This window comes from Lepidochelys kempii, chromosome 9 (genome assembly GCF_965140285.1).
Source record: "Lepidochelys kempii isolate rLepKem1 chromosome 9, rLepKem1.hap1, whole genome shotgun sequence".
Classification (NCBI taxonomy): Eukaryota; Metazoa; Chordata; order Testudines; family Cheloniidae; genus Lepidochelys; species Lepidochelys kempii.
Window position 1 is genome coordinate 80,717,223 of NC_136388.1, and position 23,020 is coordinate 80,740,242.

General features: G+C 46.1%; 2 protein-coding genes across 10 annotated transcripts in view; one reads left to right on the plus strand and one right to left on the minus strand.

The window, feature by feature from the left end:
* LOC144930840 (uncharacterized) overlaps positions 1-8,041 on the minus strand; it is a 44,429-nt gene extending 36,388 nt beyond the window's left edge. The window contains exon 1 of the mRNA XM_078854246.1: positions 7,603-8,041. Within this exon, the coding sequence (XP_078710372.1) occupies positions 7,603-7,845 (243 nt within the window). The 5' untranslated portion in view covers positions 7,846-8,041. The remainder of the gene's footprint in view (positions 1-7,602) is intronic.
* Positions 7,441-23,020, plus strand: part of AMER1 (APC membrane recruitment protein 1) — an 84,664-nt gene continuing 69,084 nt past the window's right edge. For all 9 annotated transcript variants that reach the window (XM_073361052.2, XM_073361056.2, XM_073361062.2 and 6 more), the window contains exon 1: positions 7,441-7,578. The gene's annotated coding sequence lies outside the window, so the exon portion shown is untranslated. The remainder of the gene's footprint in view (positions 7,579-23,020) is intronic.

Here is a 23,020-nt window from a genome sequence, read left to right on the forward strand (position 1 = left end):
TATGCAAGGTAGCCTATTTCCCCTTGTTTTTTCCTACCCCCACCCCCACCCCAGACATTCTTGTTAAACCCTGGATTTGTGCTGGAAATGGCCCACCTTGATTATCATACACAATGTAAGGAGAGTGGTCACTTTGGATAAGCTATTACCAGCAGGAGAGTGAGTTTGTGTGTGTGTGGGGCGGGGGGGAGAACCTGGATTTGTGTAGGAAATGGCCCACCTTGATTATCATACACATTGTAAGGAGAGTGGTTACTTTAGATAAGCTATTACCAGCAGGAGAGTGGGGTGGGAGGAGGTATTTTTTCATGCTTTGTGTGTATATAATAAGATCTTCTGAACTTTACACAGTATGCATCCGATGAAGTGAGCTGTAGCTCACGAAAGCTTATGCTCAAATAAATTGGTTAGTCTCTAAGGTGCCACAAGTACTCCTTTTCTTTTCTCGTCTATGAAGTTTCAGCAACCCTCAGATACCCTCTGTCCACACATTGACTTCTGCTTGCTTACTGCCTCCATTGCATCCCCCAGATCTTTCCCACACTCCCTGTCCTTGTCCCCGCCATCTCTATGCACCTTTGATTACTCCTGTGGAAATTAGAATGATTAGGTGGGTTTACAACAAATGAGAGTCATGCAAATAAAATAGCCTTAAAGTTACCATAATGAACATAAATCTTTATAACTTGAAAGAAAGACTTAGTCAAAAAGCTGATGGCAAATGACCTGTCAGTAACATCTTCCAACCATGATCTGTACTTGTCTATAATAGATTGGCTTGTTTTTTTTGCAAACGAACAACATTCACTTTAAAATGATTTATTGTAAATAAACATTTCCTTTCCTATGTTACTAATAGCAGAGTAGATTATTAAAATGGAAAGAATCTAAGGACTCCAGCTGGCACATTTTCATCATTTGTGTGTCTCCTTACTTTTTCTCTCAGCTTTGACAGGAAAAATCAGTGAAGTCTGTTTCATTTCTTGGTGCTGTGATATTCTGGATTGATGAGCACTGCGAAGGAGTTTGTATTTGTAAAACTGCACTCTCAATTGGCTCAAAACAATCAAATAAAGATTTCTTTTGATCTTAGCTTTTGGGAAAAGCCTGCTAGGACTAAGTTGGTGGTGACAGCTTGTGTCCTTTTAACATCCCATGCATCATTTTTTTCCAGGGAAAATACGACAGAGCATTTCTTTTAATGACTAAAAAGCTCTAAGGAAGTGGCTGGAGTATTTTACAGGTCTGGTAAGTGGAACTGAATGATTTGAACCTGGAAAAATCAATCAGAGATGTATTACTGGTTGAGAAAGGGTGTTTTGTTTTGATACTTAAGGGTTAATGATAATACATTTTATTTATAAAGGGCCCCCGCCTCAAAGGGACTCAGAGCCTGGTATGGCAACACACAAATGATGAAGATATAAAATACAATAGCAATGAGAAGTCAGCAGCTTGGTAAATGTTATCCTTTTGGTGAGTGGAGTTTGGATAGTCTGGGGAGCTCGCCACTCTCGCCAGCAGGTTTTGAAATCTCTATTCTTGAGCACAAACATCAAAGCCAGCTGGAGCACAATGGAACTAAGTCTACAAACAACCACTCACTAAAATGGGCTGTAAATGCTTTGATTTGATCAGGTTCCTTTGGTGTTACCCAACTAAAACCACTAGGTGTCCTCCAAAGCTAATCAAGAACAATTTTCTCTTGTCCCTCTATCTTGCTGACTTGTTCCCTGGCTAGTGTGTGATTCTGTGGAGTACTGGAACAAACTACTGTACTCTATGAAAATTAAAGTCTTGAAATCGTAAAACCAACATGATCGTACAACCAAAGGAGGAGAAGTGATGTTCTGCTGGGGTGAGCAGAACTAAGCACAGAACTATTTTAAGATTACTGATCCAGGAATCTGAACTGTAATTCAGCTTCAGCAGGAAAACACTAAATTTTAAACAGTTAATATACTGAACATAATGGAAACTATGATTATGAAGCAAATGATTATCTTAAAACAGTAACAGGTGGAGGAGGCATGTAAAATAGGCATGATTAATGGAAAATAATATGATTTCAAATCATTTATTCAAATCTTTCTTAGTTCTTAGTCATAGCTCCTACTTTAAATGAGATCATAACAATACAATCTTTCCCACTAATGTGACTAGCTATGCAAAGCAAACCCCTCATTACTATTTACATGTATACTATTTACATTAAAAGCTAAGAAACAGGCTGCATTTTTGTACAGTTTTAGTTGGGGTTCAAGAGTGATTTTTGCTCCATTAATGTGTATTTTATTTTTGTATTTCTGTTGATTTAATTGTATCTCACATTTATTTCAGGTACTTATATGGCTCCCATTGCCATAGTATCTGAGCATCTCTCAGGTCTTGTCTTCACTGATAGCAAAAGGTATGTTTTTATCTCAGGGTAACTAATGCACATGAACTATCCCGAGGTGAAAACCCAGTGACAACAGGGAACATTAGTTTTACCACAAGATAAACTAGTCGATGTCAGCACCATACCACTGCCTTACCTAATACATTTTGTGACCGTCACTGTGTTTTTACCTCACGTGTTAATTACGGAGGTAAAAAAAAATCCCTCTTTCCAGCAGTGAAGACAAAGCCACCATCAACACTTTTGTGAGGAAGGGAAATAGGAAAATCCCATTTTACAAATGGGAAATTGAGGCACCAAATGACTTGCCAAAGGTCACACGGGAAGTCTGTGGCAGGGCAAGGAATTGACTCCAAATCTGCCCAGGTTACACCCAAACCACTGGACCATCCGTCCTCTCCAAACAATCACTGTTGGGGATTGGTGACATGCCTCTCAAATTTCGGTCCCAAAGTTATCTAGATTCCATATAAAATTTGTTTTTTGTTGTTGAAAATGATTTACTTCAAAAATAGAGAACCATGACACTGAAGTTATGAAAGCATTATTTACACCAAGGGAAGGTGTTTCACTGTATTTTACATTTCTTGCAAAAATAATTTGCTGTGTCCTTCATTTTGAGTCTCTTTCATGTGTTATGTTCACATTTGGGCCTGGGCTGGTGGAGTGGACAACAACATTATTCAAGAAGTTGCGCAGCCCATTGCCTGCGCCGGATAGCTCTTGTGGGTAAACAGAGGGCTTCATTCCTATCTAGCCACAAGATCTACACAGCACAAGCAGCGGCCATTCCAAATCCTCACACGCTGCCCTGAAAATGTGCCTCAGCCTTGACTTGAAGGGACCACTTCTAGGGTTGGGAGTGGCGTTTAGTGTCCATGGAACTTTCAATATTTGACCTTTCTACTGAGACTGTCCACAAAGAAGACAGCTCATTCTAATTGTGGTGTGTCACTTGTCCACAAAGAACTGGTTTTAGACTCACTAACTCATTACACATACATCCCTGAAGAGCCGTCAGATGGCAGTAGTGTTCAAACTCCTGAGTCAAGTCCCCCAAAATAATGATATTTTTACAATTAATATGATTTGACTTGTTTTTGTTTGCTTTATGGTTTTTGAGCCTTTAGGATTCATGTTTTCAAGTGTTGCTTTGCAACTATGAGAGCTAGAAACAATCTTTTTTGCTTCTTTTTCTTTTAAATGAAAGCTGAGAGTCTCACATAATCACTTGAATCCAGGAGCTGGGCCTTTACGAAAAACACCAAATATTGCCAGTCTCCTGGTAAAGTCACGAGAGCTGGCAACACTGAAAATTTTTTTGTATGAAACTGAGACATTTGTGCAAGGAAAGGCATGAAAGCACCTTGGAAGACTTTTCAATATCACAGTGATACAAAATATATCTCTTATATTAGAATCTGGACTTAACTAGGAGTGGATCATAGGCATGGAGATTCAGGTGCCTGCAATGACCCCAAATCAGGTTTCAAGTAAAAGGTGCATAGACATATAACAGGAATGATTCTGCACTCCGTCCCCCTGTTGCTTTGGTCATGCATGTTTAACCACTTGAGAATCATGTCTTGAATCTTCTCTTTCAAAGGAGGCAGGAATCACGATTCTGAAGTCGTAAGACTCCGAACCTTGTGCATCACAGGCCCCATCAAAGTTATAAGGAACAAGAAGTACATTGAGCAAAAAAAGGGTGAGGATTGTTCTCTAGTCACAAAAGCTGGAGATGGAAAAAGCCTGACAGGTTCCACCAAGTTCTTACCTCAATGTCCAAAGTTGGATTGTCCCCTGAGATTTCCAGTGCAGTTTTAAACAGCCCAAGGGATGAGGTTGCTAACATATCCCTGGGAAACTATTTTAATTCAGACCTCACTTCCAGAGGTCAGGTAGATCAGCAGTTGAACATGAGCTCCCAGTGCCATGTTGTAGCTAAGATAGCTAACAGATCCTTATGTGTATAAACAGGGGCATATCAAGCAGGGGGGAGGTGGTATTTCCTCTTTATATGGCATCAGTGAGACCATTATTAGAATACTGTATCCAGTTCTGGAGTCCACGTTTCCAAAAGGATGTTGAAAAATTGCAAAGGGTTCAAAAAAGAGTTACAATAGTGATTCAAGGTCAGGGAACCATGGCTGGCAGTGAGAAAGTTAAGAATTTCAATCTATTTAGTTATCCAAAAGAACGTTAAGAAGTGGCTTGATCACAGTCTACAATTACCAACATGAGGAAGAGATTTCTAATTGTAGACAGCTATTTACTATTGCATAAAAAGGGATAACAAGATCCACTTATTGGAAGCTGAAGCCAGACAAATTCAGGCTAGAAATAAGGGGCAGTTTTTTACACTGGTGGTAATTAAAACATTGGAAAAACTTACCTAGGGCCATGGTGGAGTCTCCATTACTTAAAGATTTTACATCAAGGTGGAATATCTTTCTAAAAGATATGCTCTAGCTCAAACAGAAGCATGGGCTTCATGCATGCATTACACAAAGATTCAGAAGAGATTGTCATAATTTTTTTTGCCTTAAAAATCCGCGACGTCTATTAATCTAAACACATTGTCAAGGACCTTCAGCATTAAAAGTATAACCCCTCTACAATGTTTAACTGTAGCAGGCTGTTATAATTGCTTGTGTGAATGATTGATTATAGGGGGATATGGTAATGTGCAGTAAACGAGTGTACTATATGCTCCCCGGGGTGGATAGTCTCAGACTTCTATACATCAGGGTGATGTATAGAAGTAAGGTGTTATTCCTCCTTGCCAAATGGCAAGGGCATGTGCCTTTGGTGCTGAAGGTTCTGGGTTCGCTCACCAATGACAAGCAAGGTATCTGAAGGTGGATGCAGCCACAGCAAACTACTCTACATCACTAACATGCTATATATTTGATAGCAAATCTGACATATATGTTCAGATCCTGAAGTCAGCTGTTCGTTGATCCCAGGAAGATAAATGGAGCTTCATGCAGTCTACTGTATGCATGTCTGTCAGAGGAAACTTCAAAACCAAGGTCCTATCTGCTTTCGATTATTATTTCTTTTTTATATGTTGGTAGTATCTGGAGGCATCAGTCAAGATCAAGGCCCCATCGTGCTAGGTTTTGTATATTAAGATATGCCCCCTACACTAAAGAGCATACAGTTGTGAGCCATGATCCTACATGTACTTATGTACATGCTTAACTTTACTACTGTGAGTAAATCAATAGTAAAACATGTGTATGTAAATTGTTTGCAGAATTGGGGCTTTGGATATTAAAGATCCCATGAGGAAGGTTTGCTTTTGCGTTAAAAATAACTAATAGTATTGTGCATTTATATACAGCACCCTTCATCCAAGGAATTCAAGCCACATTACAAACATTAATTAAATAAACCGTACCACACTCGTGAGGTAGATACTCTGGCAATTGAGGTTAAATGATTTGCCTAAAGTCACACCATAATCCCATGTCATTGTGGCAGTCAAGAACAGAATCTAGGTGTTCGAACTCCAGTTTTCCCTGAACTAGTCACTTGTGCACCCCATTTCCTCTTTTGATCAAAATCTCCCTCCAGCCACACAGCTGTTGTACTCCGCATTCCACCCCAGCAGTAGCGGTATTTCAGTGGTACTCTGTGTCTATAGTTTATGAAGCACTTTGAGGTCTTTTGAGATGAAAAGCACTTTAGAGCAGGGACAGATGGAGTAAGGACATCTAGGTTCTACTGTTGACTCTCCCCCTAGAGCAGGGGTGGCCAACCTGTGGCTCCGGAGTCACAGGCAGCTCTTCAGAAGTTAATATGTGGTTCCTTGGATAGGCACCGACTCCGGGGCTGGAGCTACAGGCGCCAACTTTCCAATGTGCTGGGGTGGGGGGGAGGTGCTCACTGCTGAACCCCCTGGCTCTGCCCCAGACCCTGACCCCACTTCCCCCTGCACCCCAGCCTCCTGCACCCCACGAAACAGCTGATCAGGAAGTGCAGGGAGGAAGGGGGAGGTACTGATTGGCGGGGCTGCCGGTGAGTGGGAGGCCCTGGGAGCAGGGGCGGGGGGAAGCTGACGGGGGGGGGCTGCCAGTGGGTGGGTGGGAGGCGCTGGGAGCAGGGCGGGGGGGAGCTGACGGGGGGGCTGCTGGTGGGTGGGAGGGAGGCGCTGGGAGCAGGGGCAGGGGGAAGCTGACGGGGGGGCTGCCAGTGGGTGGGTGGGAGGCGCTGGGAGCAGGGCGGGGGAGAGCTGACAGGGGGGCTGCTGGTGGGTGGGTGGGAGGGAGGCGCTGGGAGCAGGGGCGGGGGGGAGCTGATGGGGGCTGCCGGTGGGTGGGTGGGAGGTGCTGGGAGCAGGGGGAAGCTGATGGGGGTCTGCCGGTGAGTGGGTGGGTGGTAGGCGCTGGGAGCAGGGGTGGGGGGGAGCTGATCGGGGGGCTGCCGGTGGGTGGGGGGGGGCTGGGATCAGGGGTGGGGGGGAGCTGATGCGGGGCTGCCGGTGGGTGGGTGGGGGGGCTGGGAGCAGGGGTGGGGGGGAGCTGATGGGGGGCTGCCGGTGGGTGGGTGGGGGGGCTGGGAGCAGGGGTGGGGGGGAGCTGATGGGGGGCTGCCGGTGGGTGGGTAGGGCTGGGAGCCGGGCTGGGGGAAGCTGATGGGGGGGCTGCTGACGTGTTACTGTGGCTCTTTGGCACTGTACTGGCTCCGGCTCAGGCCCTAGACCCTGGAAGGGGGTGGGGGGCAGTGGGCAAACAGGCCGGCCTAGGGCAGCTAATTCGCGCGAGGGGCGAGAGAAACATCCAGGCTGTAGTCACCAGCGCCGAGCACTTTGAGCACGGCGCTTCTAGCCGGCTACCATGCTTGCTCGCCGCTCCGGGGACCGCCGAGCTCACGGCGGCCGCGGCGGCCCATGGCCACCCGCCGCCCAGCAGGGGGAGCAAGAGCGGAGCCGGCTCGGCGGGCCCCGCCTTCGCCGCGCGTCACCGGCCCTCCAGCCTGTCACTTGCGCGGCGGCCCCGGCCCCGCCCCCGGCGGCAGGGAGGGCGGGGCGGGGCGGGCGCGAGGCCGAGGCCCCGGCGGCGCGGCGCGGCGCGGGGGGAAGCGCGCGCGCGCGGACCCTGCGCAGGCTGGGAGCTGCCCGCCGCGCTGCCCGGGGGACGAGGCGGGGGAGCCCGGCCGGCCGGCGCTCGGTAAGTGGGGCGCGCCCGCGGTACCTTCCTCCCGCCGTCATGTCGCCGGTGGAGCGGAGCGCCGCGTCGGTCCGTCCGTCCGTCTGTCTGTCCGTCCCTCCCGCTGTGCGTGCCGCGTAGCCGGCCGGGGCCGGGGCGCTCGGCCGGGGGCGGCGGCCCTCGAGCCCAGGTGTCCGAGCCAGCGAGCGACTTGCTGGTTCTCTTTTGTGCCAGCCGCGCGGCTGGGCTGGGCCGGCGCAGGCCCCGCGCTCTGTCCGCCGGGCTCATTTCGGGGGCGTCGGGAGGCTGCTTGTGCAGCAGCCCCCACTGTGCAGGGGCTGCAGAGCCAGCTGTCTCAGGGATGCGGGCAGGGCTCTCTTCCCGCCCCCCCCCCCCCCGGCCCGGAGCTGTGCGGCTTCGTTGCGGTTGGTGATTTGCGGGAGCAGCTGGTGTCTCACGCCCCGGCTGCCGCCTCTGCACCAGCAGCAGCACGGGCCGGGGGAACTGGGTGCGTGTGTCTGCTGAGCTCTCACGCGTCATCCCTCTTCCCGGGGAGAAATCACCGGAGACAGGTGGGTGGTCTCTGCCTGTCCCCCACTGAGCCAGAGCTCTCTGGGGTCGCTGCCCGGTGTCCTCAAAATAAGGAGTACTCGCTGTTAATGCGAGAGAGGTGGTTTATTGTCCTCTGCTACCTAAGCTTTGCATTTATCGAGGGTTTCTATTGAAATAAAACCAGTGGTGACCAGAGTTTTACTTCCAGAGTGGTTAGCCGAGTTAGTCTGTAGCAGCAAAAACAACCAGGAGTCCTTGTGGCACCTTAGAGACTAACACATTTATTTAGGCATAAGGTTTTGTGACCTAGAACCCACTTCATCAGATGCATGGAGTGGAAAATACAGTAGCAGGTGTCTATATACAAGATCTACTACCCTCTGTGGTCTCCTCTCCAGTGCTCCTCCCCTCGCGCAAGGCTCAAACCAGTTGACCCCGGAGCAGTCTAAATTGCTGGTATTTGATATGTAAGGGTGGAACACAGAAGCTTTGTGTCTTCAGCTACTGAGAAACCTAAATCACTGATGGCTTCCAGCTTCTCTAAACATCTGTCTCCCTGTTTAACATGGTAACAAGATTATCTTTCAGTTTGTCATTGTTTGTGTGTGTGAGTAGAAGTTATTTTCAGGAGGCTCGCTTGCTAAAAACAATACATTCAAATGCTTTACCTGTGGCATTAATTAAAAAAAACTCTCTTAAAGCAAATTAACTCCTTCACCGCTAATGCTGTTTGTTGTATTTTGCTTAGCTTGGACCATGTGAAGGGATGTGTCTAGTTCTCATGCGCTATTGTAGCAAAATTTGACAAACCCCATAGGGAGATGTTTACGTGAATGTCAAACAAAAATGCATTTGAATTTTTTAAAATAACTTGAATATTTTTGGCCCCCCAAATTCCTGGGTCCTGGGTATTGCATGTAGAGGGATTCTGGGGATGGATGGGAAGCTCTTTTAGACTTTGTCAGGGCTCTAAGAATCACATGAGCTGTTCTGATTTGTTACTGAAAATGAGACTGTGTTTGAGGCTGTAGTTTTAAGTTTGAGGTTTCCTGAGACTGTTATTTCGTCCAATTGAATTGAGCCCATAGATACTACACATCTTTGCTGGTCATCATCTGACCCAGCCATTCACAGAACCCATTTAAACAGAAGGCTGCTTGTGCAATACTTTCAACTTTTGCACTGAAGATATTTGACTGTAAATGGCTTTGCTTGTCCTAAGCCAAATTTCTTATTGCTCCCCTTTTAATGCCAAGGTGGAAGATTAGGGCATGCAGAAGGCCTTGCTGAAAGTCTGGTGGGTAGGAAAAAAAACCATTGCAATAAGTTTTGTTGTTGCAGTCAAACCTGCCACCAAACATCTTTGGGACATATCCCTCATCAGACCTCTCAACTGGTACCTCACTGAATTCAGACCCAAATAGCATTCAGTCCAGCAGAAACCCCCTGTCCACAACAACAGGAATATAGAAATTTTAAACAAATTGCATAGCATACCACTGCATATTAACTGAATCTTGCATCCAGCTTCCCTTGTTTATCCTGATTTTGTACCTGATAGGTTATGGACTTAATCGTATTCTTAAAGCTTGTCTGTCACCATTTTAGCCTGAGCAAGCTTTGAAATATTTAAGTGATTGGTGTTTGAATTTCTGTTTATTATTAAAGGGGACCAAATAGCACATTTCGGATCCAGTCATCCCCAAAGTGTTAGGTCTTTAGATCTGTGGTTTTGGTTGGAAACTTACCATTTTCTTGCTGTTATTGTAGTAATTATTTTCTGACTTTTTTCTGTGTGTAAATGAGTAAAGCACTTGCCAGATATGAAAGAAAGAAGAGACAGTTGTCAGACTTAAGTTGGTCCCCTGCTTAACAGCAAAGAACAAAAACAAAGCTGTACATACACGGTTTCAAATAGAGGCAGAGGAATGCATTCGTAGGAGGAATCTGCTTTCTAATTCTGTAGCAGACTAATGGAGGCGCTGGGAGTTCTCCAGGAGCAGCTGTTATTTTTACACCCTGCTTGCAAAAATATTCATCTTTTTTAAAGTGTAACTTCTGTAGTAATTTGCTTACTATCAATTCTTGTAGCTGTGATCATAATGAGCTAAGCATGCGTGAGCAGCACATCTGACTTGAGGTTTGGCTGGGCTGTTTTCTTCAGATGTTTCTTTCATTCTTCCGCTACTTTGTTCCATTGGTGCATGGATGTTCTTCTTTCACCTTCAGCCAGGTGGTGGGTGTCATGGTAGATAGATAAAATCAGTTGTGGGGATGAGCATCCTTTAAGCAGAGAGAAGTTGTAATTTTTGGTGGCTTTTTGGCCGCCTCTGAAAGGAAATGAAGTTGTTCCATGTTAAAGTTCCTTTGCACAACATTTCACCAGGTCAGTGCTCAGCTTGCTTTTCCCTCCACACCAGGTTTTAACTTGCATTCCATCCCCTGAATGTGTTTCTCTGTCAGAGTAGCTCAGAACCCGAGCAGGAATGTAGTTGGTCAGACCATGCCTGCTTCCCAGCGCCTTATTCCTCTACACACCATTGTCAGTTTGCTCCAGTTCCATTTTTCTGATGCTCAGACACTGTGAAACATGAAATAGTTGGGTTTTTCTGAAAGGGGAGGGAGAGACTCTTAAGTGAGAAACAGAAGTTGGTGACTAAAGTAAATGTAGAGCTTGGAAAGTTGCTGGATTGACAGCTGTGTTGATTGACTTCCTGTGTTTATACATTAGACACAATGGGAAGAAAGCTGTACTACAACCCCACCCAAGGATTTGCCTCCCACTTGTAGGGCTGCCTCCCAGGGATCTGAGAGGCGTTCAGTTTCCACGTTGATTCAATCTCTGGCCTCTCTGCTAAACTTGGTGCCAGACAAAGGTGCAGATAGTGATGGTGGCTTTTGATATGGATGCCTGTTTCCTGGGCGTTGGACAGAAACTCACCAACTCAGGACGTTCACCATTGGTCAGTACGCTACATCAGATGAAGTGAGCTGTAGCTCACGAAAGCTTATGCTCAGATAAATTTGTTAGTCTCTAAGGTGCCACAGGTACTCCTTTTCTTTTTACACCTGGGTTCTAACTACTTTCCATCACAACCAAAATCTGGGTTGAATCCATGAGCTAGAGTGGAAGGTTCTGTGTCCCACTCCTTAAGCCATCCAGTCCATTCTTCCTCTCCCAGTGCAGATTTATTTTTAACATACTCTGTGAAGTGGGGAAAACAATACACATAAGTTTAGTGGACCTTCTTAAAGTGACCATGTATCTCAGTTTTAACTGGAACAGTCCTAGTTCTTCACAAGATGTCTTGGAGTCCTAGGACCTTCTTTGATAAAAATGGGATATAACAGATGTCTCAATCAAAATGCTTGTTTTTATACTGACAAAAAGTATGCTTAGGATTCTGGAAAGCAAGGTCTAACTACAATCATAGTACTGCTGTAACTGTACCACTATAGATTAAAGAAGTACACCCTCCCGCCCTGCCCCCCCCCCCCCAATGTGGACTTAGTTATACCAGTGTAAAGGTGCCCTACCCAGGTATAGCTTACTCCTGTAAGGAAAGTGGAATAAGCTGTACTAGTATAAGGCACATTTATACAGGTATCGTTCTGTCCACAGTAGAAGTTGTATTGGGATAACAATTTCAGTAATACTAATAATTATACTGGTATAAAACTTCAGTTTAGACCAGGCCTCCGTGCTGACACTTTTTAAACTTTCCTGGTGGATATTCTGTTATGGAAGGTCACTATCTGCAGCTTTCCAACAGGACACTCTTTAATTGTGTGATGCTTTCAGAGTTTTTGTTAACAAAGGTAATTTATGACAGCTTATTTTGGGACCATGGCAGCGTATTTTAGAATTTTCCATCCGTTAGTATCCTCAACGACAACATTTTTTCTAAAGCAAAGTACTAATGTCATGAATAGGTAAGTGCTGTTGTGTACAAAATGCTGTTTCTTTGCAAGCAGTGTCAGCGAAATAGTGTGTGAAATTGAACTTGTAGATGTGACTTATCTCCGGGGGCTGGGGAGTGACTTTTTTTTGTTTGTCTCTGCAACAGGGTTGTGTAGTAGAGCACCTAATTAAATCTCTCACACCTCCTCCCCCTTGTCCTATGCAATACACTAGTTTAAATGATTTGTCATGAACTCCAGAAGTACATTGCACTGATGCCTCCTTTTCAACTTTGCCTCCGCCTGTTACTACTTGTCACATCCCAGTGTAGTACAATCAGTCCAGTATCCCCGTTTGTTATGCCCCCAGTGTTTCTAATGTGCTGCAGGCATTTGCACTGAAAGTGCATAACAGGCTTGTAGAAGTTGGGGGTGTGGGGGAGGGAGATGAGGCTTTTGTCTCTCAAAAGAGGGTGCATTTCCAATATCTTTTCCCCTTAGGGTGGGGTGAAGGTCATTTAAAACAAAATTTGGGTAAAGGGTTTTAATTTCTCATTTTCACCACCTCCCCCACAAAACCTGGACTGCTAGTAACAGTCCCACTCAGATATTTGGCAATGCATTCAGAGCAATAGAGGAACACAGATGTTTCTTCTAAAATGCTCAGCAGTGAAATAGTTTACAATGTTAAAAACAACGAGGAGTCCAGTGGCACCTTAAAGACTAATAGATTTATTCGGGCATAAGCTTTCCTGGGTAAAAAACCCTCTTCTTCAGATGCATGGAGAAGTGGGGTTTTTTTACCCACCTAAGCTTATGCCCAAATAAATCTGTTAGTCTTTAAGATGCCACTGGACTCTTCGTTGTTGTTGTAGATACAGACTAACACGGCTACCCCTCTGATACTTTTTACGATGTTGACATTTCAGTGTATCCTCATTAGGCTTCAGAGTAACATTACAAATGGGAACAGTTCATGGCTCATCAAACTACCAGTGCGGGCTGTTTGCAGGCCCAAGCAGATGTCATTGCATCAGATTACATCTGAGCTAGAAACACTTTTTTAAATGAGAACTGGAGCAACAGTTGTCTGTTTGTAGCTGCATAGTCATATTACTAGGGCCCTACCAAATTCACGGCCTTGAAAAATAAGTCATGGACCGTGAAATCTGGGCTACCCCTGTGAAATCTGGTCTTTTGTGTGCTTTTATCTTATACTATACAGGTTTCATGGGGGGACCAGCGTTTCTCAAATTGGGGGTCCTGACCCAAAATGGAGTTGCAGGGGGGGTCACAAAGTTATTTTAGGGGGATCACCGTATTGCCACCCTTACTTCTACCCTGCCTTCAGAGCTGTCTGGCTGGAGAGCAGCCGTTGTTGGTTGGGTGCCCAACTCTGAAGGCAGCACCCCTCCAGCAGCAGCGCAGAAGTAAGGGTGGCAATACCATACCATGTTTCAGAGTAGCAGCCATGTTAGTCTGTATCCGCAAAAAGAAAAGTAGTACTTGTGGCACCTTAGAGACTAACCAATTTGAGCATAAGCTTTCGTGAGTTACAGCTCACTTCATCGGATGCTTATGCTCAAATAAATTGGTGAATCTCTAAGGTGCCACAAGTACTCCTTTTCTTTTTGCGAATACCATGCCATGCCACCCTTACTTCTGCGCTGCTGCCTTCAGAGCTGGGTGGCTGGAGAGTGGCGGCTGCTGACTGAGGGCCCAGCTCTGCAGGCAGCAGCACAGAAGTAAGGTTGGCAATACCACACCATGCCAACCATACTTCTACACTGCTGCTTACTTCTGTGCTGTCACAGATATACACACTGTCTTTCACACTCGCCTCCCAACACATACTTGTATCAAGAAGTGACAACAATAATAGTTCTTTCAAAGTGTGTTGTTTTAGTTTTTTGACTGGTCTATGCATTTCATAATTTTTATTTCTCTCTTACACTTACATTTAATTCTTAGAGTAGTGAGTTCTAAAATGCCTAACCTATCCTGGCTGGAGTAATTATCCCTATGGTAACTTTCAAAAAAAAATTATATCTGGTTTTTTGGTTTCTACTGATGGCACACATCCGCACATTACCTCGATATGGTGCACATAACAAATTCATTCCGCACATGGATGGAAAAAATTACAGGGATCATTGACTCAGGACCCTTACTATTACAACGCCATGAAATTTCAGATTTAAATAGCTGAAATCATGAAATGCATGATTTAAAAAATCCTATGACCATGAAATTGATCAAAATAGACTGTGAATTTGGTAGGGCCCTACATATTAGGCATAGGGTCTGGGGAGATTTATTTTAGCAGCATAAGCCCTCATCTACACATAGCGCCCTAACCAAAATAGTTAAACTGTGAGTGTGTGTGTGTATTTTTTTTTAAACTACGAGTAGAACCTCTAGTGTGGACACAATAATATTGGTATAACTGTGCTTATTCTGGTACAGTTTATTTCTCTGTACGGTAGGGGATTTGTGCCTCTTTAACTATACAGTATATATAGTTAAAGTGGTGTAGACATCTACATCGAATACATCACCAGCCGCCGACAGTACCAGGAGGTGTGAGCCGGTACGACATCGTGCATCAACTATGGGAAAGGGACTGAGAGACTTTTTCCATTGGGCCATATGAACTGGAACCATAAACTCACTGAACATTAAATCTCACCAAATCCATCCTCATCATCGTATCATTATACTCCACACCTGAACATAGCCATTATATGAACAACATACCCCCATATCTCAATGTCTGTACTTTGACCCGTTAACCTTATACCCCCAATCGGGGAGATTGCAGATTATGTATTCCTTACGCCACCCGATCCTAAACCGAATTTCGCACCCCTTGATAATCTGTACCTTATTCCCTGATAACCAGAAACTTCTCTGCTTAAACTCTGTACTGTTTTTTCTTTTTTCTTCAACATCTTAATAGAATTATTACATCTACTGCATAGAATGACTTTGCGTTTAGCCTCCAGTTTAACTTGTTTGCAGAGAAATAGCATTGGGTAAAACAAACTGGCAGTCTGGAGTAAATACCGTGTGCATCCATTGATTAGCTTTCTTGTATGTGACTGAAAACAATCTCTGATGCAACACATTGAAAAGCTTGCAGCCTGTTTATTGTAAGAGGTGTCAGTCCACCTGAAGCAGAGGGACTTGACAAGGTGATTACAACACATGGCTATTAAGGGAATAAAATTTCCCTAAATCCCTAGGTGATATTTTCCCAAGTCTGTAGAATGCAGAATGGGGGAGCTTTTTGTTAGCGTTTAAACACCATGGCTAACAGAATCAATGGTGGGTTTTCTTTAAACTTTTTTGTCAAAACGTTAAGGGCCCAGCATGATCCTCTGCAAATAATTTGGGCAAAAGTCATTTGCATTTTGCAACCATACTTAGATGAAGGTGTGTAACTCTATGGAAAGATCCACTGACTAGGAAGATTCTCTGCTGTAGTTAGGAGCGTCTGTGTAATATCTTTCTCTTCTTGCCAGCATGATCAGAAAAATCTATCTTGCAGCTGAAATCAAGGCCAGGCTGCACGCAATGTAAACACTGTTTTCCCCCATCTATGTAGACAAGAAGGAAAGTTGCTATAGCACTAGGAAGTTGTCAGTTGTGGAGGTGCGTGATTCTCTAACACAAGTCTTGGAATTCATCTCCACTCTGCAGCATCGTATCTGTTTTTAGTTTTTAAGCAGTGTGGGTTAGGGCCTGTCTCTGACTGTAGTCTTGCTGACTGGAGCCCTGATCTTGTTTGGAGATTCTGGGTGTGTCTGTACAGGAAAAAAAACTTGGAAAATTAGTACCCACCAGTTACTGCAGACAGGACTTGGATGTTCTCCCATTGTGATATGTGAATCTGCCTTGTATAATGATGTAGACTAGGAGCTCTCTCTCTTTTTTTTTTTAACCATCTCTTACGCTGTTGCCATCAGTTCAGCTTCCCCAATATTAGCAATGTGGTATTGCTACTGTAGACAGTGCTGCAGACAGCTGCTGATGTCCTAACCACTGGGTTGTATAACTGTATACTGTTGGAGCATGATGACATATTTAAAATGCTGACTGAGTTTATCCTGCTGAGAGCAGGAAGGCTGGCTAGGGCTCTGGCCTAGGACATGGGGAGACCTTGGGCAAGTCCCTTAGCCTCGCTGAGCCTCAGTTCCCCATATGTAAAATGGGGATAATAAAGCTTCCTTACCTCAAGGAGTGTTCTCAGGTTACATACATTAAAGATTGTGGAGTACTTTGAGATCTACTGATGAAAAGCACTACGTTAGTAATAGGTATTGTGTATTATTATTCTAGGACAGACAAAATCTAGGCCCCCAAAAAAGCCTAATGTAGCTGAAATGCAGTCTCATCCCACCATGGCTTCTAACCTTGGTCTCTTTCCTTATGGATACTTTTTTGCTCACGGCAACCATATTTCTGGTTTGGTCCTGTGGTTACAGAATGGGTATACATTGTTGTCAGTGCTGATTTTGAGCCAGGGTGAGCTCTAAAATATTTTTTTTCCTGTCTCCTGCTCCCTCCCGCCCCCATTACTATGCAGTTTGCAACAACCGGCACCTCTGTGGGACCAGAACTTTGTGCTAACAGTATTTCCAACCCCAATGGCGCATCTTCAGTAGTGTGTTCTTCAGTCGAGTTAGCCTCAACATGAAGAAAATTCCTAGTGAAGATGGAGCTCATCTTTAACTCAGCCTGCTATGGGGAGGCTGGGATTTACCTTGACCTGCTAATTGGTGTGAAAACTACAAACTGCCTTGTCTTCACTAGGAGGATTTTACTTTGTTTTAGTTAATCTGAGTTAACTAAACTCAAGTTGAAAACACATCTTTTTAGGCCGCAGTGGTCAAAAAAACAAGAGACAGAACCAAAAATAATCATGGGATTGGCTTAATAATGAGATTTTTAAAAAGGGGGGGGTGCTTTTTATTTGCTTTTTGAGCCTTAAGGGGTCACTCGGGTCATCTTTCAAGATTTTTTTTCACAACCATGAAGTATAGGATCTCTTTATTTATTTATATTTTAAGTGAAAGCTGAGATTCTCACATAATGGCAGATCCAGAGACTGGGGCCTTAAGAAAAACACTAAGGCCACGTCGACAGAAGAAAATTATGTCAACCTAATTTAATTTATGGTGGCATACAGCCACCATAGTTATTAAATCGCCTGTGTGTGCTCACACTTGGCTTCTTTTGTCAGTGGCGTGTCCTCACCAGCAGCACTTGTATCGATTGTATTGTCTATCTGTGGGGCTTCTGAGATGGCTCCTGAAGGCCAGTAATAGTTGACATAAGCAAAGTAGTGTCTGCACTGAAACTGCACCAACCTAATGACGTTGTCCGCGACTCTACGCCGCTCAGGGAGGTGGTGTTACTAAATCAGCATAGAGGGGCACTTACATGGATGGGAGCCAAATTTAAGTGAAGATGCTTCCACAGCTAGGTTGACACAAGACCGTTTATGTCTCGCCCTTTAGTAGACCAGGTCTAAATGTTGTGAGACTTCTGATAAACTCATTATCAAAACTGGTTTAGGTGGACACTCTTTTAGTAGCAGTGGGCTGCCAAGACATTCAAGCATCCATATCCAGATTAGGTTTACAACCTATGTAAAGCTGAGTTGGCATCTGGATTGAGATTAGATGGTGTGTAACCTTGTAAACGGCTTTCATGAGATTTCAACTGCATCCCCACCTGACATGGAAAATAGGTTCCTTTACGCTTTGGAACTGACCTGGCATCAGAATTATAGAAGTGGCTTCACTAACTGAAAATCAAATGGGTTGGGATTTGAGAGCCAGTGTGGACCCATCTCTAACTGTTAAGGAGAGCAGAAACTGAGCAGGGCCCTTTCCTGTAGAAGCTATACAGGGCGAGGCATAGCCCTGTAGCCTTGATCACTTGCCACCTTTAGAGCAGAGCCTTCAAACTAGGCACTGATCGTGCTTTATATATGTGTTTCTCCCCCAGGCCCCAAGAGAGAGAATTTCTTGTAGACTGCCCATGTCCCATGGTTGCCTTAGCTACGAACAAAACTTCCTGTAGTGTCTGTCTCTCCTGCTGGAGTTAGGAGAACTGCTAAAGTAATTGCAAAGCAACCACCTAAGTGTGATGGGGATTTGGAGTGTGCGTGGGAGGAAGCAGCGTGTTCTGACAAGGTGCAACCTTTGGAAAGTCTCTCTGAGGCCTTGTCTACGCTGTCAAGTTTCTGCGCAGCAAAGCAGCTTTCTGCGTTGTAACTCCCAAGGTGTACACGCTGCCAAGCAGTTGCAGTGCTGTTAAAAAAACTACCCTGACGAGAGGCATACAGCTTTCTGTGCCGGGGCTACAGCGCCGTGGTGCCAGTGTAAACACTGGTGATTACAGCGCTGCGATTGGCCTCTAAGAAGTGTCCCACAATGCCTCTTCTCGCCTCTCTGGTCCTCCGTTTGAACTCTACTGCCCTGCCCCCAGGTGGCCAATCATGAGCCCCACCCCTTAAATTCCTTGGGAATTTTGAAAGTCCCCTTCCTGTTTGCTCGGTGACTTGTGTAGTGGTCTCAGTGCATCTTTCCAGGTGACCAGGCCTGCTCCTCGCACCAAGTGATCCCCGGCTTGGAGCAATGCTGAGCTGCATTTGGGGAGAGGAGATTGTCCAGTCCCAGCTGTAGGTATTAGGATACCTACAGACAGATGTCATGATGCATGACAGAAAGGGGCCATAACCGTGACACATTGCACTGCAGGGTCAAAGTGAAGGAGCTGCGGAATGCCTACCACAAGGCGCGGGAGGCAAACCGCTGCTCCGGTGCTGTGCCCACGAGCTGCCGGTTCTACAAAGGCAAAGGCAACTGTGGATACTTTGTTGGCTCGTGTGCCAGTCGAGAGTGGACCAAATCAGGAGGAGGAAATCTTGGACGAGGATGTGGAGGGGGACCCAGAGGCAGAGGATAACTCAGAGGTCAGAGGTGAATGCAGCCAGGAGCTCTTTTCTACCCTGGAGGAGGCTAGCCACTCATAGCTGTCAGAGCTTGGCAAAGTGCAAACAGGAGAGGAGGCCTCTGGTAAGTGACTTTGATTTTGGGAATCGCTGAAGCGAGTTGTTGGGGGCAGGAGGGCTGCAGAAAGCAGGTTTGTGTTTGTATGATGCGCATATCACCACATGCCTAGTCTGAGCAGCGGAGTAGGCTGTTGATTGACTCCCTCACTTCATGGGAATCTGCCTCAGAGATCGCCACAAAACTTTCATGTTGATACTGGGCAGTTCGCTGCCTCAGGTTCTTTCGCAGAGCTGCTTTGTTTTTTGCCCCATTAAGGGTAACTTTCCCATGTCACTCTGCCGTCACGGAGGAGGAGGGGAAAGGTTACCATTGCTGTACACAGGCGAGCCCCATAGGACCAAGGCGGAAGCTGCAGTCTTCGAGAAGACCCTCCCTTGGTTCCCTGCTCACCCTCAGCAGTGAGAGATCTTCCATAATGAACACAGCCTGTGGAAAATGTGGGGACAGTAATGATTATAAGCCTCCCCACCCACTACAGTGCTGGCTCTCCCCAAGAGCCACATGCCCAGACTACAGTACGGTTCTGGGACACTGATTACCCCTACCCCTGTGGTTACTTGCTATTTTGGGGGTCTTGTGGCTCATGGGGTCAGCCAGTTAGTGACAGGTATGTGAATAGTGGCTGTGTTTTAAATTGGTGGTCTGTGTGTTGCAAACAATAGTGCTTCTGTAAAATGTTGCATTTTGGCTTCACAGATGTGGCCTGGGGTGCCCAGCCTCCCTCTTTGTTATTTCTGGCTGAACGGCTGTGCAGAATTAGTAAGAGGCCACGAAGAACTAAAGAGGACTTCCTTTGTGATGTCACGATGCACTCTGTGGCCGAAAAACAAGAATTGAAGGAGTGGTGGGACAGCAAGAAGAAGGACCAAAAGGAGAACGCAGTGTGCCAGAACGAAGCCATGGAGCGGCTCTTAAACATTATGGAGCGCCAAGCAGACACGCTCCAGGTGCTACTAGCACTACAAACCAAGCAGTTCCGCACCTGCCCTCCCCTGCAGCCGCTGTCACAACTCTTTCCCATACATCCCCCAGACACCGCCAACACTCTTATCAACCTCCTGGCTCCAGTCTGTACCCTATGCGTTCCACTCCTGCCCCATCGCAGTCCAGCCCTGTGGACTCCCGGTAGCCACTGCACTCAACACCCATCCCTCTGCAGTTAAGCCCTCCTGAAGTACAGTACCCGCTTCACTGTACTCCAGAGGACAAGGTTGCATATGATACCTGGACAAACACAAATCTTTAACTATCCAGGGACCCCACCTCTTCCTGGGACCTTCCCTTCCCCCATCCTCCACAGTGCTGATGGGTTTTGGTTTTTTGTGTGTCTCTTTCTCTCCTCTGGTGGTTGTTTTTTAATAAAATAATGGTTTTGGTTTGAAAGCAATCTTTATTCCATTAATTGAAAGCAAACAGAACCCTGCAAAGCAACAGGCACTTTTCTTAAAACTTCACAGTGCCTTGTCTGCACCAATCACAATCACCTCCTAGCATTACAAGCACTGCACTCCCAAGCATAGCAACAAATATTAGTGGCTTTCAGCTTCAAATTGCTGCCTCAAGGCATCCCTGATCCTTATGGCCCCACGCTGCGCCCCTCTAATAGCCCTGGTCTCTGGCTGTTCAATTTCAGCCTCCAGCGCTGAGCCTCAGCGGTTCGCTCTTCCCTTCACAAATATTATGAAGTGTACAGCACAAGGCTATAAGCATAGAAATATTGTCATCAGCCAGGTCCAGCTTCCCATATAGGCAGCGCCAGCAGGCCTTTAAATGGCCAAAAGCACAGTCAACAGTCATTCTGCAGTTGCTCAGCCTATTGTTGAACCACTCTTTGCTGCTGTCAAGATGCCCCGTGTATGGCTTCATAAGCCATGGCATTAAGGGGTAAGCAGGGTCTCCCAGGATTACAGTGGGCATTTCAACTTCCCCTACAGTGATCTTCTGGTCCAAGAAGAAAGTTCCTGCTTGCAGCTTCTGAACAGGCCAGTGTTCCAAAGCATGAGTGCGTCGTGCACCTTTCTGGACCAGCCTGTGTCAATACCTGTGAAATGCCCCCGGTGATCCACAAGCACCTGGAGAACCATTGAGAAATACCCCTTGCGATTAATGTACTCAGTGGCTAGGTGGTCTGGTGCCAGAATTGGAATATTCATGCCATCTATTGTCCCTCCGCAGTTAGGGAAGCCCATTTGTGCAAAGCTATCCACAATATCACGCACATTGCCCAGAGTCATGGTCTTTCGGAGCAGAATGCGGTTAATGGCCCTGCACACTTCTGTCAACACAAGTCCAATGGTCGACTTTCCCACTCTGAACTGGTTAGCGACCGATCAGTAGCAATCTGGAGTAGCCAGCTTCCACAGTGCAATCACCATGTGCTTCTCCAACGACAGAGCAGCTCTCGTTCTTGTGTCCTTGCACCTTAGGGCTGGGACGAGCTCATCATGTTGTCCCAGAATGTGGCTTTCCTCATGCGAAAGTTCTGCAGCCACCGCTCATCATCCCAAACGTGCATCGCGATGTGATCCCACCACTTAGTGCTTGTTTCCCAAGCCCAAAAGCAGCGTTCCACTGTGGTCAGCACCTCAAATGCCACACGCAGTCTCGTGTCGTAGCTACTACGTGTGGCGAGATCAATGTCAAGCTCCTCTTGCCTTTATAGTTTAAGGAATAACCCCACTGCCACTCGTGACGTGTTAGTGAGAGCGAGCAGCATATTGGTCAGCAGTGCGGGATCCATTCCTGCAGACCGAAGAGGCAGAGCAGCAGTACACAAAGCTATTGAAAGATGGTGCCAAATGCGGACAGAAGCACAGGGATCGCTGGGATGCGAAGCAATGCATCCTGGGGCATTGGGACAGGAGACAGGATGCCCTGCGACCCCCTCCGCCTTCCCACAGCTCTTAGTGGCAGAAGAGGAAGAGGTGCTCTGTGGGATAGCTGCCCAGAGTGCAACGTTCCGAATACTGCTGCAAGTGTGAACACGCTATTGTGCAGGCAGCTGGCAGTGTGAACACGCAACAGCGGTTTCCCTTCAGCGCTCTTTGAGCGGCGCTGTAACTGCCGGCGATGTAACTCTGCCACTGTAGGCGTACCCTAAGTTTCATTCCTCCCTTCTCCTTCCTGCTTTGCTAAATGCGCGCTCCCTAGCATGGTTGGAGTTAACAGGAGGGATGGCCAAAGCATACTATTGTGCATCTCAATAATGTTGTTTAATCAGATTTACCAATGACTTAAGTACGTTTGCAAAGCAACAAGGGAACTCCTACAATGGAACTTGGGTACTGTGTATGTCACAAGTGAATGCTTCAATAGGCCATTATACACACCAGTGAAATTAGTCGGTTAGTGAGGCAGGTCAGTATTTTTTTCCCCTTGCCCCCCGGAAGGGTGAAACTGAGGAACACCATGGTTGACTTGCCTGAGATCACACAGCAAATCAACAGCAGAGCTAGAAATAGCTCCTAATTCCCAGTCTCAAGCTCTAATACTGTACTAAACTCACGAGTTGTATGGTGCAGAGCCAGTTATGGCATGGCAAAGTGCCCTCCTTTGCTTTCTTTCTGTGTGCATGCTTAGCTACCAGACACGCTGTCTCTGCAGCACAACCGTCTGTAGCAGGGGAGGGGAGGCTGCATGCAGTTTTCAGATCGCTACCTGCGCATCACTCGGTTTTGCAATGTTCTCGTAACCATCACTTTAATACAATTACAACCTGCCCCATCTGCTTCTTAGCCATTAATTTTAGTGAGCAGGATGAACGCCAAGGCTTTTATTAATAATAGAAGCCAATAAAAATGCTGCTTTCTTGCTCCTCCAGTGACTGCCCGGTCCCCCAGAGATTCAAGAAAAATCCTTCATTTTCAGGATTTGCCCTCAAGTCATGGGTGTTAGGAGGCCCATGATTTGGGGGGGGGGGGGGGTGT